At 46.9% G+C, this 18,587-nt stretch overlaps 1 protein-coding gene across 1 annotated transcript; it reads right to left on the reverse strand.

The window, feature by feature from the left end:
* Positions 1 to 15,129: 15,129 nt before the first annotated feature.
* Positions 15,130 to 18,286, reverse strand: LOC119355862 (probable low-specificity L-threonine aldolase 1). Its single transcript, XM_037622748.1, has 10 exons — positions 18,139 to 18,286; positions 17,020 to 17,522; positions 16,806 to 16,917; positions 16,660 to 16,710; positions 16,478 to 16,549; positions 16,242 to 16,374; positions 16,088 to 16,146; positions 15,906 to 16,003; positions 15,622 to 15,688; positions 15,130 to 15,507 (listed from the first exon to the last, which is right to left on the reverse strand). The coding sequence occupies exons 2-10, from the start codon at positions 17,460 to 17,462 to the stop codon at positions 15,424 to 15,426; spliced, it is 1,119 nt and encodes a 372-aa protein (XP_037478645.1). The 5' UTR covers positions 17,463 to 17,522; positions 18,139 to 18,286; the 3' UTR covers positions 15,130 to 15,423.
* Positions 18,287 to 18,587: the final 301 nt, after the last annotated feature.

Below are 18,587 nucleotides of genomic sequence, written 5' to 3' on the forward strand. Positions count from 1 at the left end.
TAAATTTCTATGAATTTTAGAAGTTTTAGGCATTTTTCTGGAATTTCAGAATTAAATTAAATCCAGAAAGCATTACTGCGTCAGCATGACGTTGGCATGACGTCAGCAAGTCAACAGGGGCCGGCTCGGGTCAAACCTGACGTGTGGGGTCCACATGTCAGTGACACAGGGGCTAATCCCGCGTTGACCCGGGCTTTGACCCGCTACGGGGCCCACTGTCAGTGTCACAGGGTTAGTTAACAGGGTCATTAGCCCCTAACGACGACGCCACGTCAGCACGCCGGAGACCAGCCGACGGCGACCACAGAACACGGCGGGGCACGCCGGACTTGCGCTAGAGGCGTCAGTTTGGCGCGCTGAGGGCACCAGGGGATGGCCCTTGCTCCCGCGCATCCAAAGGACCGAGTGGGAGGTCGTGGGGTCGCCGGAACTCATGCCGGCGACGAGCTTTGGCGGCGATGGTGTTCGGTGGTGCTCGGGCGCGTCGCTACGGTGCATCAGTGAGCAAATGGAGAGGCTGGGCAGCACCTGCTAGACATGGGGAGCACTAAGAGCAGCTTAGTGAGGCCAGGGGAGCACGGAGGCTATGCGTGCAGCAGCAATGGCGGACGGTGGCTTCGGTGCTCGTGGGGAACGGCGCTACGGCACGAAGGGGAGCATGCTGAGTTAGGGGAGAGGGTCAGTGACTCACGGCGATGACGAGGGGACGCTCGGCGAGGTCGGGGACGGTCCGGAGCCGGCGCATTTGACGAAGATGGCCGGCGGGTCCGAGGTAGAAGACGACGGCGATGGCGGCGATGCAGGGCTTCCGGAGGGCTGTGGATCGGTGGGGAGGAAGAGGGGGTCGAGGCGGAGCTCCTGGGTGCATCGGCGAGGCTAGGGGTGGCCGGTGGCCATGGGTACGGCGACGATGACGGCGAGCTCCGCTCGGTCGCGGGAGGGGAAACAGAGGAGCGAGGGGGAGGGAGGTCCAGAGAGCGAGGGAGAAGTGAGAGGGGGTCGGGGACGTCTTCGTGGCGTCGCGAGGAAGTCGGGGAGGCTGCCACGGCGAAGCAGGAGGTGGCCGGCGTTGGCGCGCGTGCGTCCAGCACGCAGCTGCTTCGGGGCGAGGGGGAGGAAGATGACTGGCAGCTGGGCTGCACAGTAACGGGCCGCGCAGAAGCTGGGCCGGCTACAGGTAAGTGGCCCAGGTACGGGTCTTTCTCTCTCTCTCCTTTTCTAATTATCTCAGTTTTCTATTATTCTGTAAATTTAGGGCTTTATTAAAAATACTCAGACACTTTCAAAAATCATGAAACTAATCATGGCTACTGTTTAGAATATATCCAACAGTAAACATTTTAGTTTATGATTATTTGAGCATTTGAAATATTTAATAGCATTTAAATGCCCAAATGAAAATACTATATGATTTAATTCAGTGACCAAATATGTCCTGCAAAAATATAAACCATTTTTGGTAGATGCTTCCATCTTAAACCAGAAATGTTGAACATTTTTAGAGGACATTTTGAGTTCAATGAAAAAGGTTTTATTTTGACCCTAGTTGAATTCATTTGGTGCTAGGGCTTAGTCAATCCCCATCTCAGGTTTAAATGAAATTTAAACATGATGTAACACTCTAATGCATGCACTAGGCATTGTCAGAACTAGGGATGTGACAATATCGTATAATCATACCCACGGATACTTGAGGTGACATTGGAGTATCTAGGTGACATTAGGGTTTTGGTTGATTTGTGTCTTAAGGTGTTATTCTAGTACGAACTCTAGGATATATAGATCGAGCGGAAAGAATAGCTTCGTGTTATTTTACTATGGACTCTTGAATAGATCGATTAGAAAGAATAACTTTGAGGTGGTTTTATACCCTACAATAATCTCTTCGTTTGTTCTTTGCTATTAGTAACTTTGGAGTGACTCTTTGTTGCATGTTCAGGGATAGTTATATGATCCAATTATGTTATTATTGTTGAGAGAACTTGCACTAGTGAAAGTATGAACCCTAGGCCTTGTTTCAACACATTGCGATACCGTTTTCGCTCACTTTTATCATTAGTTACCTTGCTGTTTTTATAATTTCAGAGTATAAAAACCTATACTACCATCCATATTGCACTTGTATCACCATCTCTTCGCACGAACTAGTGCACCTATACAATTTACCATTGTATTGGGTGTGTTGGGGACACAAGAGACTCTTTGTTATTTGGTTGCAGGGTTGTTTGAGAGAGACCATCTTCATCCTACGCCTCACACGGATTGATAAACCTTAGGTCATCCACTTGAGGGAAATTTGCTACTGTCCTACAAACCTCTGCACTTGGAGGCCCAACAACGTCTACAAGAAGAAGGTTGTGTAGTAGACATCAGCCCCTAATCCAGGTTGGGCGTAGTTTGGAGGTGATCCCTCTGTAATGGCGAGGGATTGCATTAAGTCCAGAGCCTCGTTTAAGAGCGAGGATTGGACGGGGAAACGAGAGTCCGCGGAGCTAGCCAGGTCAAAAGCCTCCTAGCCATGCTCACTTGGTGTGGACTTGGACAGTTCAGAGCGAGTCTGGGGGCGAGTATGGCCTTCCAATGATAGGGGGAACCCAGTCTGACTCCAGGCTTGCCGAGGACACAATCGCCTCTGGATCTCCTATAGTGAGCTTCATAGCAGAGAGTTCGGAGGGCTCCAAACTCCCATCTTCGGACCCGGCAGTTTGCTCCGGATCTAAGGCCAAAGAGGTGGTCAGGGCCGCGAAACCTTCGAAGATCAAGTCTCCTTGGATATTAGCAACATAATTCAGGTTCCCAACACAGATCTGATGACCAGGGGCGTAGCTGTCGATCTGTTCGAGGTGGTCAATTGAGTTGGCACGCAGAGCAAAGCCGCGAACACAAAAATTTGACCGGGGAGGAAACTTCCCCCAAAACACCATCGTTATTGATGATCGAATGATCCATCGAACCTTCGGTCGACTGCATAGTGGAACTCTTAATGAAAGCACCAATGTCGGTGTCAAAACCGACCGATCTCGGGTAGGGGGTCCCGAACTATGCGTACGAGGATCGAAGGTAACAGGAGACAAGGGGGACACGATGTTTACCCAGGTTCGGGCCCTATTAATGGAGGTAAAACCCTACGTCCTGATTGATTGTATTTGATGAGTATATGGGTTACAAGAGTAGATCTACCTCGAGATCGTAATGGCTAAACCCTAGATGTCTAGCCTATATGAATTCTGATAGCCTCTATGGACTAACCCCTTCGGTTTATATAGATACCGGAGGGGCCTAGGGTTGTACAGAGTCGGTTTACAGAGAAAGGAAACTACGCATTCGGACGCCAAACTTGCCATCCACACAAAGGAGAGTCCCATCCGGACATGGGGGAAGGCTTTCTATCTTGTATCTTCACGGCCCATCAGTCCGGCTCACAGCACACGGGCCGGACTCTCGAGGAGCCCTTAGTCCAGGACTCCATGGCCCCGACTATTGTCACTCTGGGGTTTCTGGATCATAACACGTAGTAGGTGACTATAACTTGCAAGATCGGATCTAGAACATGGATATAATGGTGATAACATAAATGGTTCAGATCTGAAATCATGGCACCCATGCCCAAAGTGACAAGCATTAAGCATAGCAAAGTCATAGCAACATCAATCTAAGAACATAGTGGATACTAGGGATCAAGCCCTAACAAAACTAACTCGATTACATGATGAATCTCATACAACTCCTCACCGACTAGCGAGCCTACAAAGGAATTACTCACTCCCGGTGGGAAGCATCATGGAATTGGCGATGGAGAAGGGTTGGTGATGACAAAGAACGAAGATCCCCCTCTCCGGAGCCCCAAACAAACTCCAGATCTAGCCTCCTGATGAAGAACTGGAGGTGACGGTGGCTCCATCTCGTGGATCGCGATAATTATTTCTCCTTGATTTTTTTCTGGAAAAATAGGATTTTATAGCATCGGTTTCAGGGTCTGCAGGGCCACCAGGTGGGGACAACCCACCTGGGTGCGCTAGGAGAGGGGGCGCACCCTGGTGGGTTGTTCCCACCCAGTTGCCCCTCTCCGGTGGATCTTGGCTCCAGAAATTCTCATTTATTATATAAAAAATCCTCGCAAAGTTTCGTTCCATTCCGAGAACTTTTACTTCTGCACAAAAACAAAACCATGGTAGTTCTGCTGAAAACAACGTCAGTCCGGGGTTAGTTTCATGCAAATTAGAGTCCCAAACAAGAGGAAAAGTAGATACGTTGGAGACATATCATAATATAGGCAAGAACCCCTTCTTGGACTGATCCATATTGAACTTCTTCAATATCTTGTCAAGGTATGTGCTTTGTGAAAGACCAATGAGGCGTCTCGATCTATCTCTATAGATCTTGATGCCTAATATGTAAGCAGCTTCTACAAGGTCCTTCATTGAAAAACACTTATTCAAGTAGGCCTTTATGCTTTCCAAAAGTTCTATATCATTTCCCATCAACAGTATGTCATCCACATATAATATGAGAAATGTTATAGAGCTCTCACTCACTTTCTTGTAAATACAGGCTTCTTCATAAGTCTATATAAACCCAAACACACTGGTACAGCGACGTGCTATACAAACAGTTTTTAACCCCTTTCCGCGATGGCATTTGGAACCGTCGCCAAGTGAGTGTGGGTGATAGGGGGTCCTTCCCACACAACCCAAAAATCATCGGGGATCGGCCCTCCTGAGACACAAGCTGGGGCCGTGTGCGATCGGGCGAGGCATCGAAACCCAATCATTTCCGTAGGTATGTACATCCCACACGGTAGTCAGGGAAAAACATTTCCGTAGGTATGTACATCCCACATGGTGAATCCCAGAAAATCATTTCCGTAGGTATGTACATCCCACACAGTGAATCCCAGAAAATCATTTCCATAGGTATGTACATCCCACACGGTGAATCCTAGAAAAACATTTCTGTAGGTATATATATCACACACAGTTCTTTGTGTGGAAACGTTTGTGCAAGGTGGCCTAACGCAAACAGTTCGCTGCCGGAAGTCGTGTGTGATTGTTAGTTGATCGAACACGCCTACTTTCTAGAAACCGTGCGGGTTGTTTGAGTTCATTGCCCATGGTGTTGTCTGAGTAACTGTCTGCAATAGAAAACCCCAATAAGCAGGGTAATTAGCCTATTATTGATAATCCATGTACTAATCAAACTGGTATTTCTTATAAAACACGCCAGATATTTCATATCCGTATAAAATCAACCAGGATTTCATAATCGAATTACATCAGATAGCTTCGGCACTCAGTTACGCCATTACACAACAGCACCAAGTTTCACATGCAGCATCAAAAACCTTTGGAAAGTAGCATCATACACGGTAAATAGAAAGATGAATCTCATCTGGGAAACTGCATAAGCGGAAGGAAAATATTGAGCCTTCAGTGATGTTGAATGTCCTTGCAACTTTAGGCCGGTGGCAATGGATAATTGCCTGCCCAACCTTCGTCCTCTTCAGCAAGACTTCAATATAGTACCGTGGGTGTTGAATGAATACCTTCCTCGCCTCTTGACCATGCAGGTGGTTTGAGAGGTAATCATCGGTGAACTGCTTTGAAAAGTACTGAAAACAAAGCTATGCATAAATCACTGTTGTAAATTTTAAAATGGCACAAGGGGTAAAAACAAGGTAAAAGAGTTGGTACCATCCTATAGTTGACTGATGTCTTCTTCATTGTGCAAACAAAGATCTTGTTGTTATTCATCGCAAGTTTCTTCATCCTAACAATCTTTCTGAGTTTCTTGACTTGACTAATATTCATGGACATCTCATTTCCCCATATGCAAAATGGGTCGAACAGTGGGTCTAAGCCTCTGACGGCAGGACCTACATGTGCAAGACCAAATTGTAAGAAACCTAAATATTAGAATGATTCCTGCGACTGCACAATAGTGTGCTATTAGCCAAAGGATCCTGCTTGAACAAACTACGATGGTAAACCGCAGTGCCGCCCATTGTTTCCTTGCAACACACATGAGGAAGATCTTGATCACGTTAACTGAGAGTTTCCATACTATTAGTAGAATATGTATTGAGTACAGCCAAATTTGATTGGTGTCACATGCATAACAATACAAAATTGTACCCATAGCAAATGAAAATCAAATTGCAGAACTGAACCAAACAGTTAAATGGACAGCAGACCAAATGAACCAAAATAGTTAATTGAGCATGACATTGCAGAATAGAAACATGTACTAGAAGATAAGACAGTTAACAAAACAAAGAATGCTTGAGAATAGTACTACAAAATGTAGCAATTGTTGGACCAAAGTGTTAGTGGAACATTACATTTCAAAGGACCAAACTGTTAACTGAACATCAGATTGCATATTAACATTATAGAGGATAAATCATTAGAAGGCACTAGCGGTGGCCACGAGAAAATAGCACGAACTGTATTTTAAAGTAGATAATCGTGTGGCGGTGTCGATGGTGGCCTCGAAGACGAGGTGCTCATCCAAGATCTGGCGGTCGACACGCATGGCATCCATAGCGACCTCATGCGCGTGTGCGGCCGCATGCTACTGAGCTTCACATTATACTGCGTGCAAAATGGCTGTCGGCGGCGCTTAATTGGAGGAGGGGGCAGTGATTTCGGTGGAAGGTGTCGCGACGTCGGTCGAGGCATGTGGGACGGGAAAGGAGGAGGATGGTGTGGGTGGGGTGTGGATTACCTGACCATATCGACGAGGCCACGCAACAAGAAGAAGGATCGGCGTCGAGGAGGCCACGCAGCATGAAGAAGGGTCACCGGCGAGGAGGTGGTGCTGCAAGAAGAAGGATCGCCGGTGAGGAGGCGGCGCTGCAATAAGAAGGGTAGCCGGCGAGGCGACAGCGCTGCAAGAAGAAGGGTCGCCGGCGAGGAGGCTGAGCTACCAGTAAGCAACAGTGAAGGTTTGAACTTGAAAAGCAAGGAGGAAGAGTGGAAATGTCGCTTTTGGTAGGAGGGAGGGGGCGGGGAGATAAATATTTCCGCAGTAGCAAAAAAAATTCGCTCGGTGCCACGAGAAACTGGCGCGCAAGTATGGTTCAAGAGGGGCGGTGGACTGTAGATGACGAAGCTTTCTGCGTAAGCCAAACAAGATGGTGCACCAAGATATTTTATATCGCATCCCACATGATTTTTTTCTAGTAAACTGTCTGTGGTATGCCTAATTTTTTCATTATGTTTTGAAAGACAAAATGGTGTTACGGAGGGAAATGATGGTGTTTGAATTGCTAGAACATTTACGTACAGTGAACATGCAACTAGTACATGAGTGTCGTGTTTAAATTTGGAATTATTTCGTGTTCGTTTTGCATTTTTATGCATTAATTGAGTTTCTGGTCATTTAATGTGCATAATTCAAATTTGAACTACAAGCACATGCTCCAATGCACCAAAGTTTGTTGAAAAATCACATGTGTGTCTTTGGGTGAATTTATAGGTCCCATGCAAGAAATGGGAATGAAATTCAAACATCCGGTCGTCGTGGCTTGGCCAGAAAGATTGAGAAACTTGGTTTTTAAATTCCTGTAAATCCAAAACACGCCTGAAAATCATGAAACTTGGCATGGTGTCATGACATGGCACCAACATGTTGCGGTAAATTTTTTGGCCGAATTGGGACAAGTTTTGGTGTAAGCTTCTTGCAAACCGGAGCTTCCCTTAAGAAGGCTCGTGGTTCCGAGAGGGAACGTGTCACCTCCGTGTGTGAAAAGAGATACGTACACTGCCTTCTCCTGCCTTAATTTTTTTACACAGGCAGATTAGACCAAATAGAAGTATCATGCTAAATTTGGGAATTATTCCGGGTTTGTTTTGCCTTTTTTATACTTTAATTGAGTTTCTGCGCATTTAATGTGTATAATTCAAATTTGAACTACAAGCACATGCTCCAATGCACCAAAGTTAGTTGAAAATCACATGTGTGTCCTTGAGTCCACATGTAGGCCGGAAATGGGAATGGAATTCAAACATCTGGGCACCGTGGCTCGGCCGGAAAGATTGAGAAACTTGATTTTTTAATTCCTGTAAATCCAAAACACGCCTGAAAATCATAACACTTGGCATGGTGTCATGACATGGCACCAACATGTTGCGGTAAATTTTTTGGCCGAATTGGGACAAGCTTTGGTGTAAGCTTGTTGCAAACCGGAGCTTCCCTCAAGAAGGCTCGTGGTTCTGACAGGGAACATGTCACCTCCATGTGCGAAATGAGATACGTACACTGCCTTCTCACGCCTTAATTTTTTTACATAGGCAGATTAGACCAAATAAAACTATCGTGCTAAATTTTGAAATTATTCCGGATTTGTTTGGCCCTTTTATACATTAATTGAGTTTCTGCGCATTTAATGTGCATAATTCAAATTTGAACTACAAGCACATGCTCGAGTGCACCAAAGTTGGTTGAAAAATCACATGTGTGTCCTTGGGTGTATTTATAGGTCTCATGTAAGAAATGGGAATGAAATTCAAACATCCGGTCATCGTGGCTTGGCCAGAAAGATTGAGAAACTTGGTTTTTAAATTCCTGTAAATCCAAAACACGACTGAAAATCATGAAACTTGGCATGGTGTCATGACATGGCACCAACATGTTGCGGTAAATTTTTTGGCCGAATTGGGACAAGTTTTGGTGTAAGCTTCTTGCAAACCGGAGATTCCCTTAAGAAGGCTCGTGGTTCAGAGAGGGAACGTGTCACCTCCGTGTGCGAAAAGAGATACGTACACTGCCTTCTCCCGCCTTAATTTTTTTACACAGGCAGATTAGACCAAATAGAAGTATCATGCTAAATTTGGGAATTATTCCGGGTTTGTTTGGCCTTTTTTATACATTAATTGAGTTTCTGCGCATTTGATGTGTATAATTCAAATTTGAACTACAAGCACATGCTCCAATGCACCAAAGTTGGTTGAAAATCACATGTGTGTCCTTGAGTCCACATGTGGGCCGGAAATGGGAATGGAATTCAAACATCTGGGCACCGTGGCTCGGTCGAAAAGATTGAGAAACTTGATTTTTTAATTCCTGTAAATCTAAAACACACCTGAAAATCATAACACTTGACATGGTGTCATGACATGGCACCAACATGTTGCGGTAAATTTTTTGGCCGAATTGGGACAAGCTTTGGTGTAAGCTTGTTGCAAACCGGAGCTTCCCTCAAGAAGGCTCGTGGTTCTGAGAGGGAACATGTCACCTCCATGTGCGAAATGAGATACGTACACTGCCTTCTCACGCCTTAATTTTTTTACATAGGCAGATTAGACCAAATAAAACTATCGTGCTAAATTTTGAAATTATTCCGGATTTGTTTGGCCCTTTTATACATTAATTGAGTTTCTGCGCATTTAATGTGCATAATTCAAATTTGAACTACAAGCACATGCTCGAGTGCACCAAAGTTGGTTGAAAAATCACATGTGTGTCCTTGGGTGTATTTATAGGTCTCATGTAAGAAATGGAAATGAAATTCAAACATCTGGTCGTCGTGGCTCGGCAGAAAAGATTGAGAAACTTGGTTTTTAAATTCCTGTAAATCCAAAACACGACTGAAAATCATTAAACTTGGCATGGTGTCATGACATGGCACCAACATGTTGCGGTAAATTTTTTGGCCGAATTGGGACAAGTTTTGGTGTAAGCTTTATGCAAACCGGAGATTCCCTTAAGAAGGCTCGTGGTTCAGAGAGGGAACGTGTCACCTTCGTGTGCGAAAAGAGATACGTACACTGCCTTCTCCCGCCTTAATTTTTTTACACAGGCAGATTAGACCAAATAGAAGTATCGTGCTAAATTTGGGAATTATTCCGGGTTTGTTTGGCCTTTTTTATACATTAATTGAGTTTCTGCGCATTTGATGTGTATAATTCAAATTTGAACTACAAGCACATGCTCCAATGCACCAAAGTTGGTTGAAAATCACATGTGTGTCCTTGAGTCCACATGTGGGCCAGAAATGGGAATGGAATTCAAACATCTGGGCACCGTGGCTCGGCCGAAAAGATTGAGAAACTTGATTTTTTAATTCCTGTAAATCCAAAACACGCCTGAAAATCATAACACTTGGCATGGTGTCATGACATGGCACCAACATGTTGCGGTAAATTTTTTGGCCGAATTGGGACAAGCTTTGGTGTAAGCTTGTTGCAAACCGGAGCTTCCCTCAAGAAGGTTCGTGGTTTTGAGAGGGAACATGTCACCTCCATGTGCGAAATGAGATACGTACACTGCCTTCTCACGCCTTAATTTTTTTACATAGGCAGATTAGACCAAATAGAACTATCGTGCTAAATTTTGAAATTATTCCGGATTTGTTTGGCCCTTTTATACATTAATTGAGTTTCTGTGCATTTAATGTGCATAATTCAAATTTGAACTACAAGCACATGCTCGAGTGCACCAAAGTTGGTTGAAAAATCACATGTGTGTCCTTGGGTGTATTTATAGGTCCCATGCAAGAAATGGGAATGAAATTCAAACATTTGAGCGTCATGGCTCGGCCGAAAAGATTGAGAAACTTAGCTTTTTAATTTCTGTAAATCCAAAACACGCCTAAAAATCATGAAACTTGGCATGGTGTCATGACATGGCACCAACATGTTGTGGTAATTTTTCTGTCCGATTCGCGAAGACGCACACATTAACAATTAACAAAGTCATTATGGAACAAGTGATGTCACGTTACAAATCGGAAACACAAGTATTATTGAAACCATGGGTGTTCTACTTACCATTTACGTGCCGCCACGCGTATCCTCTTTTTTATTGACCAGGAGGTGCTGTGCGGGTAGCTATTTGAGTACGGGAGGTGCGCGATCAGACCCCTATGTGTGCTCATCAGGAGGAGAGCCCTTTGACCGCTACCCACCGCGCACCTCCCTCCCAACGTCTCCATTAATGGCGTCCGAGCCCCTGTTCTATGGCGTGGCTATGTGTCTCATTGGACTGAGATTCAAGAGAGAAAAATGAAAGTCTGAAAAGAAAATTTTGCACGGATCTTGATGTAAGATCTGACGGACCTATATAGCATCGACTGTGACTTATAATAAGCATGATGAATATAAGGACGATGACAGTTGATAATAATTGTCTCACATATTTAGGAACATAATTAAAAAAAGCCACATGCGGCAACGTCCGAAATACACAAGGGCAAAAAAAGAAGGAAGACAACGATCTAGCTCGTTGCTCTCTACGTTGCTGCAGGCCGCGGGAACTAGTCTCCGTGGTGAGCGGCGATGAGCACTTTCTTGTCCACGGATTCCTCCACCAGCCTTCTGCGCTCGATGCGCAGCATGGCATTCTCGTCCATAAGTTTCTCTACGATGATGCCGGTCCTCTTCAAAAATTCAGTAATCTCCTCCTGCTGCTCCGCACTTCTGGTGATCTTCGCCCTCAGCAGGTCGCACTCGGCCCAGAGCTTTGCATTGCTCTCATTTAGTTGCCGGATGACGTCCGCAAAAGAGGCTTTCATGTCATCCTGCAACCTCGCCCGACCGGAGATCTGATCCATCTGGCTATGGACGATTGCCTGCATGCGTCTGTAAGAGTCCTCGCCTGGCCGCGAGACACAAGGCTGCCGCGGCACGGGAGGACATTTGTGCTGCATTCGCGGCGCGGCAGGACATCCCTTCTGCTTCCGCGACGCGGCCGGACCAGTCTGCCGTATCGACGGTGCGGTGGGACCTGCGTGCTGCTTCGGCGGTGCGCGGGACCTCTGTGCTACTACGGCCGCGCGGCGGGACATGCCGGCTGCGTTCGCAGCGAGGCGGGATCTCTTGTGCTTCCGCTTCCATGCTCGCATCTCCCTGGTGGCAATCTCTCGACCCAGAACTCACGCTGGCCATGGCAGACGCAAAGGGAACAATGATGAATGACTTTGTTTTTGTGGATGAGGAGTTGAGGAGGAATGTGCAGTCATCTTGGAGCAGTAGTATTTATAACCAAGTAGTAATACACTCCTAAGTGGGAAACCGTTTAGGTTTTGATCGGTGTAAACAGGTTTGCAATTTGGAATGTGACGGGACACATGCTCAAAATTTACTGGCGGTTATAAGTGCGGCACTATTTTCGGAAGGCGTAATGTGGGCATGTATGCCTTCTCGGCCGCGTACATGGCGTTTGCACCATAGGGTGCACCGCAATAGGCAATGTCAGCATACGTCTTATTTCAACAACCGTGCGTGCTCGTTATTACCATCGTGCATGCTTCTTTTAATTAGAATGTGTGTGCCCATCTAGCACACACACATTGATCTATCTAACTGTTTCAGTTTGTTGTGGCTAATCGCAAATAGTTCATCCATGTGAAGTGTATGCCACAATCGCAGACACTTTGATCTGGCTGACCCGTTTCTGTTATGTTGCCTAATCACAAATAGTTAATCCTTTTGAAGCGTATGCCCTCAATCACACACACCTTGATCTGGCTGACCATTTCTTTTGTGTTGCCTAATAACAAACAGTTCATCCGAGTGAACCGTATACTGTATATCGCACATGCCTTCATCAGGCTACCCATTTCTTTTGTTCCGCCTCATCGCAAACAGTTCATTGGACTGAACCGTATGCCCTTCATCACACACGCAACTAAAATATGAACCGTATTTGATGGCTCCGCCATCGCAAATGTTTTCCACCTTTTTTGACGGTTCTTTTACACCACCGTTTACGATTATTGCATCGCACACAGTTTCGTCGAAGGGTTTCCGAACGTAGTGTCGAGTTAGCAGCATCCTGCAGTAGTGATGTTTTGATCATTTCATCAAAGCGAATGTTCCAACTCCGAGATGCTTGCACCAGCCCATAGATGGAGCGCTGGAGCTTGCACACCTTGTCAGCATTCTTAGGATCGACAAAACCTTCCGGCTGCATCATATACAATTCTTTCTTAAGGAAACCATTAAGGAATGTCGTTTTGACATCAATTTGCCATACCTCATAATCATAGAATGCGGCAATTGCTAACATGATTCAGACGGACTTAAGCTTCGCTACGGGTGAGAAGGTCTCATCGTAGTCAACTCCTTGAACTTGTCGATAACCCTTAGCGACAAGCCGCGCCTTATAGATGGTCACATTACCATCCGTGCCAGTCTTCTTCTTAAAGATCCACTTATTCTCTATGGCATGCTGATCATCGGGCAAGTCCTCCAAAGTCCATACTTTGTTCTCATACATGGATCCTATCTCGGATTTCATTGATTCAAGCCATTTGTTGGAATCTGGGCCCGCCATCGCCTCTTCATAGTTTAAAGGTTCATCGTTGTCTAACAACATGATTTCCAGGACAGGGTTACCGTACCACTGTGGTGTGAAACGTGTCCTCGTGGACCTACGAAGTTCAGTAGCAACTTGATCCGAAGTTTCATGATCATCAACATTAACGCCCTCTCTAGTCGGTGCAGGCACCACAGAAACATCTTTTTGTGCTGCGCTACTCTCTGGTTCAAGAGGGGGTACCTCATCAAGTTATACTTTCCTCTCACTTACTTCTTTCGAGAGAAACTCTTTCTCCAAAAAGGATTCATTCTTGGCAACAAAGATCTTGCCTTCGAATCTGAGGCATTGGTGGGTCACTACTCGCAAACACATCCACAAAACACACTGCCAAGCTTTTGACTTGCCAGTGAGCTCGGTATGCTGGAGCCTTTGGATATAGAGAAACGACCGTGTGTTTCGCAATACTTCTAGTTGGATGAGTGCTATGGACCTAGTCACGAAGATCTTTGAGGAGCTACATTTATGGACCCTAGCAGGAGGGAGAGGAATCAGCGTGTGGTGTGAGTAGTAGCGTGAGGTAGCAGGGGTAGGAGTTGGAGTGTCATTTTGCCTTAGCCGTCCTGTGGCTTTGAGGCTTCATGTTCTTGTACATACTCTTTCTATTTTCTATAAATTTACGATACGCATTTTGCGTATTCTTGAAAAAATTAATTTTTTCATGGAAAAACCTAGAGAAAAAAAAGAAAAAAAAAGCCATAAACATGGATTTTTTTCCTTACTTTTTCTCATTCCGAATTGTGCCTCCCGTGAAAGCAAATATGTGCCTTCACGAGAAGCAAATTTGTAACTCTAGCAGAAGCAAAAAAATGATCTTTTTCCTTTCCAAGAGGCATAGATGTGTCTCTTGTGGAAGCAAACATGTACCTCCATGAGAGAAAAATATGTGCCTCAAGCTGAAAAAAAATATAGAAAACATCATATATAAAGATCATATAGTTAGGGTAACACGTGTACGAGACGCAGTGCAGTACAAAGACACAAGAGGTAGTACAAAAAGGCCAAATATTTCACCTAGCCGGCCTTGACTCTATCAGCAGCAGGCCCAGGTTTTTACTACTTGTGGATTTTGATCTCTCTTTGCTCGGCCCTATCTGACATAAGCGCAGAAAACAGAAACCTGGCCCATGCGGCGACTATTCCCACGGCGGCGGCCACCAAACGCCACGCCACCCCACGCCACGGCAAGCGCGGGCCACCGCGCGTACGGGCTGCGCCCGGCGCGATCGGCAGCGAGATCGTGGGCGCCTCTTGTCACGAGATCCTCGGCCCCGTGGCCGTGGGAAGCGGCCGGATGGATCGTTCGCGCCGCTGCTGCTTCCTGTTGCCGTGCCGAGCGGAGCGGCTGATCGAGACGGCTTGTTTGATCGCGGCCGTCGTTTTCCCTCGGCACGGACGTTGTATCCGTCTCGTGGTGGCACCCGCTGCGTGATCGAGACGTGGGGGTTGTTGTAATCGCCCGAGTGCAATCGCGCATCCGGCGCGAGAAGCAGACGGTTTTCCGACGCCGCAAGCAAAAATTGCGCGCTCGTGCTGCTGCCGGTGCCGGCACCCCGTACGCCACAGTAGAGTTCTGGCGCCAATTTACTCCAGGTTAGTGCAGCGATGCGTACTTGCGGAAACGATAAGAACGCGCCAGGAAGGCCATGGTTCCTCGGTCCCCAATCAACGGCGGTGCATCCGTGAAAGACATGGCGCGGTAAAGCGCTAGGCTACAAAACGTACGGTGCCACAGTAGCCGTAGCTAGCTGGACGATGGGTACAGGCACAGTCAACAGTACTAGTCACAAGGCGCCAGGCGCCAGACGCCCGGTACAAAGTGCACTTCTTCTTTTTTGCTTTTTTTATTTAATTTTTTGAGGATCACTTCTTCTTCTTTTTTTTGCTGGGAAAAGGTAGAGTACACTTGAGTGATGATGGGCCGGCCTGGCGAACATTTTCCTGTATCCGGGCTGAAGTGAACACATCACATTGACACCAAGTGGGGGGCTTCCATCGGCCCAAATAGCAACAGATTATTCTGCAAAGTTGTTACTACTTCACTACTGCAAAGGCCACGGCCACAAACAAGCTGGATACCACTGACTGCACTCCATAGGCCGTGGCCTAGTGCCCATATGAGTTCGTGGTAGTGCCGTTTGTCAGGCGCTCGAATTTGGCGTTGCCTGACAGTATTTCCTCCACGGCTTTCTGAAAACAGAGCAACAAATCAGTGATATCCACACACACACACACACACACCCAACAGAGAGCATCGGTGACAGAAGTTCAAATGAATCCATAGTAGTAATAACACTTTTGTACCTCGATGCATGTCAAAGTATACTGCACGTCACTGTCTGAAATTTGGTAGTGAGTGACAAGTCTGACGCTGCAAATTAAGGGGGTTCAAAATGGAGGGTTAAAAGTTAGCATTATCAAGCATACATCATACTCCGTATGTAATAAGAGCGAGTTTCTTTTAGATACAGTCTGAAGTATTAGTTAGAGGCCAATACAGGCACAAGGATGCTTATTATACTGAGCAGCTGGGCTTGACAATACTACTAAGGAGTGAAAAAAAAGCAGTTGAGCGAACTGAATTGAACCTCTTGGAGCTTGCTGGCATTGCAAGCACATTGCGCTGTTCCAGGACTTGACAGAGTTTGTCAGGTGTTATGCGTGGATCCGCAATATCAAAGAATACCTGGAGAATACATCTCCCAGGGTTATAAACATGATATTTAAAGGCGACATATTTCAAAACCAATAGATGGACTTGCTGGCTAACCATGTTGGTCTCCACTGAAGCTAAATCAACTGTAAACTGTTTAATTTTCGTCAGACCATCTGAACAATTGGAAAGACAGACAAATTCAGGGTTGTATGACTTCGTGATATCGATAGAAGATTTGTGAATCCACATGGAAAAGATCAAATGGAACCTGCTAAAACTTTGGCCTTCCTATGGTCATCGGCAAGCTTGCCTACGGTGTCGCGAACCGCAAGATAGGCAGCAGCACAGAGAATTCCAACCTGCCTCATTCCACCACCTAGTGTCTTCCTAAGAATCTTAGCCTGAAAGTATTGTTCAGAGTTCAGTTACATGTTCTCTTAAGCTTAGTACTCCCTCCGATCCAAATTAATTGACGCAGCTAAGTAGCAAAATATCCGTCGTCACCTTGTCTATGAAGGCCTTCGAACCAACAATAACTGATCCAACAGGAGCGCCTAAACCTTTTGATAGGCATACCTGCAGTTCGACGTTCAACAGATAAGTACAGTCACACAGCCAACATTAATGTAGCCTATCCTCATGTTGGTTGCATAATCCAACGTTGCAACAAGCAAATTGAGATGTACCGAAACTGAATCAGCAGCTCTCACAAGTCTATGAACAGGAACTCCGAGTGCCTGACACGACGACAGCAATGGAAAATGTCAGGAGAAGATACGCAGGGTTCGTACTTAGTCATGCCGGTTTATTGACCACATGCTGTACTACTTACCACGGAAGCGTTAAAAATACGAGCTCCGTCGATATGAAGCTTCAAGCCATGGCTTTTACCAACCTCACCAACCTTGTCGGTGTACTCTACAGACAGACACTTTCCGCCAGTGCTGCAGCAACAAGAAGAAAATTATGAACCAGAGTCAGGTAAAAACTAGTACAGTACCATTCTGATCAGTAACATGAGCAACATGCATCAGGGAGCAACTCACTTTCCGTGTGTGTTCTCCAAGCAGATGAGCCTGGTGGTGGGATAATACATGGCCCCGTCCGGATGCCTGATGGCAGCAACGATCTTGTGGATGTCCATGGTGCCGTCGGGGTTGTTGGGCACGGTCCTGGGGTGGACGCCGCCGAGGGTGGAGATGCCCCCGTTCTCATAGATGTGGATGTGGGAGTTGTCCCCGAGGATGACCTCGCTGCCCCTGGTGTCGCAGTGCGCGAGGACGGAGACGAGGTTGCCCATGGTGCCCGAGGGGACGAACAGGGCGGCCTCCTTGCCCATGATCCTGGCCATCTCCGCCTCGAAGCGCTGCGCGGTCGGGTCCGCGCCCAGGACGTCGTCGTCCACCTCCGCCGCGGCCATGGCGGCGCGCATGGCCTCGGATGGCTTGGTGACCGTGTCGGAGCGGAGGTCCACCACCTTGGTCACCATCCTGCCTGTGTGGCTGTGGCTCGAGCTCACGCTTCAGCAGGATCACGTACGACTCGGGAACTAGAATGAGCGATACGAAGCGTTCTGTTAGCAGCGCACTGTAAATCTTGGATGCACCAGTGGTGCAATTTTCGTTCGGTAACAAAACAAAAAATTTCATGCCAAATCAACATGTAGCAAGCTGTGAACTAATCAACTCCCACACGGAAAACCAAAAAGGAGACGTCATTTTTTTTACATTGCACAGGAGTGCCCGGAACTTGGCACGCAATGGACAGACACGGCCTCCACGGCTCCGGTCACACGCGCACACGCCAAATGTGTGCAGGTGTAGCCAGGAAGGATGCATACAACTCTATCCGTCCAACAACCACAAACTTTGGCGCCTTTTTGGGGACCATGCTGGTGCATGTCACACATTTCCTCTGAGATTTTTGGAAAGCGGCGAAAGGATGAACACCCGCACGGCGGCTCCAAGAACAATGGAACCGCGCATCGCAGGGTATCGTCGTTCAGAAACAAACAGATGTTTAGCAATCGTCTACTCCTATACATGGCACGAAACGAGGAGGAGAGGAGACGAGTGCACGCGCGTTCATCATCAATCGGCAATAAAACAGTGAATAAAACTTGGTAGGAGAGGATGAAGAGGGGGATCTGAGGAACTGCGGCGCACCAGAATCCTTGGAGATGGAGCCCGAGCCGAGGCGGATAGGAAGAATTGCGGGCGAGAGAAGAGCTGAGTGGAGAGTGGAGTGGTCCGTCTGGCTTCAGAGCTGGCCCTGGCCGCTGCGGAGTCGCGCTTTATACATGACGACGAGGGCCGGGCGCCGCCTGCCAGAGGAAGAGGAGCTGGACGAGACGCCGTCGCGCGATCAGCCACGCCGGCCTCTTGACCACTCGTTGTCACGTGCCCGCGGGCGCCTCCACGTAGGACGGCGCTGGGCCGTTGCTTTTCTTGGCCGCCTCCTTCCATCCATCCAGCTGTGGGTGATGTGCACTTGACCTAGTAGAATCCTAGTAGTAGATGCGTCACGTCCTCCAACTCCAAAGGTGCCGGAGAAGGGAAGAGACCAAGCAAATCAGCCTAGTGCCGGCTGTGCAAATTGGCTGGGACGACGCCTA

Source organism: Triticum dicoccoides, chromosome 2A, assembly GCF_002162155.2.
Source record: "Triticum dicoccoides isolate Atlit2015 ecotype Zavitan chromosome 2A, WEW_v2.0, whole genome shotgun sequence".
Classification (NCBI taxonomy): Eukaryota; Viridiplantae; Streptophyta; class Magnoliopsida; order Poales; family Poaceae; genus Triticum; species Triticum dicoccoides.

Coding starts and splice junctions, on each gene's coding strand:
- LOC119355862 (XM_037622748.1), bottom strand. CDS start 17,462: ATGGTGACCAAGGTGGTGGACCTCCGCTCCGACACGGTCACCAAGCCA. Junction 16,375..16,477: donor CGAAGGCCTTCATAGACAAG/GTGACGACGGAT, acceptor CAATACTTTCAG/GCTAAGATTCTTAGGAAGAC. Junction 16,004..16,087: donor CTTCAGTGGAGACCAACATG/GTTAGCCAGCAA, acceptor TGTATTCTCCAG/GTATTCTTTGATATTGCGGA.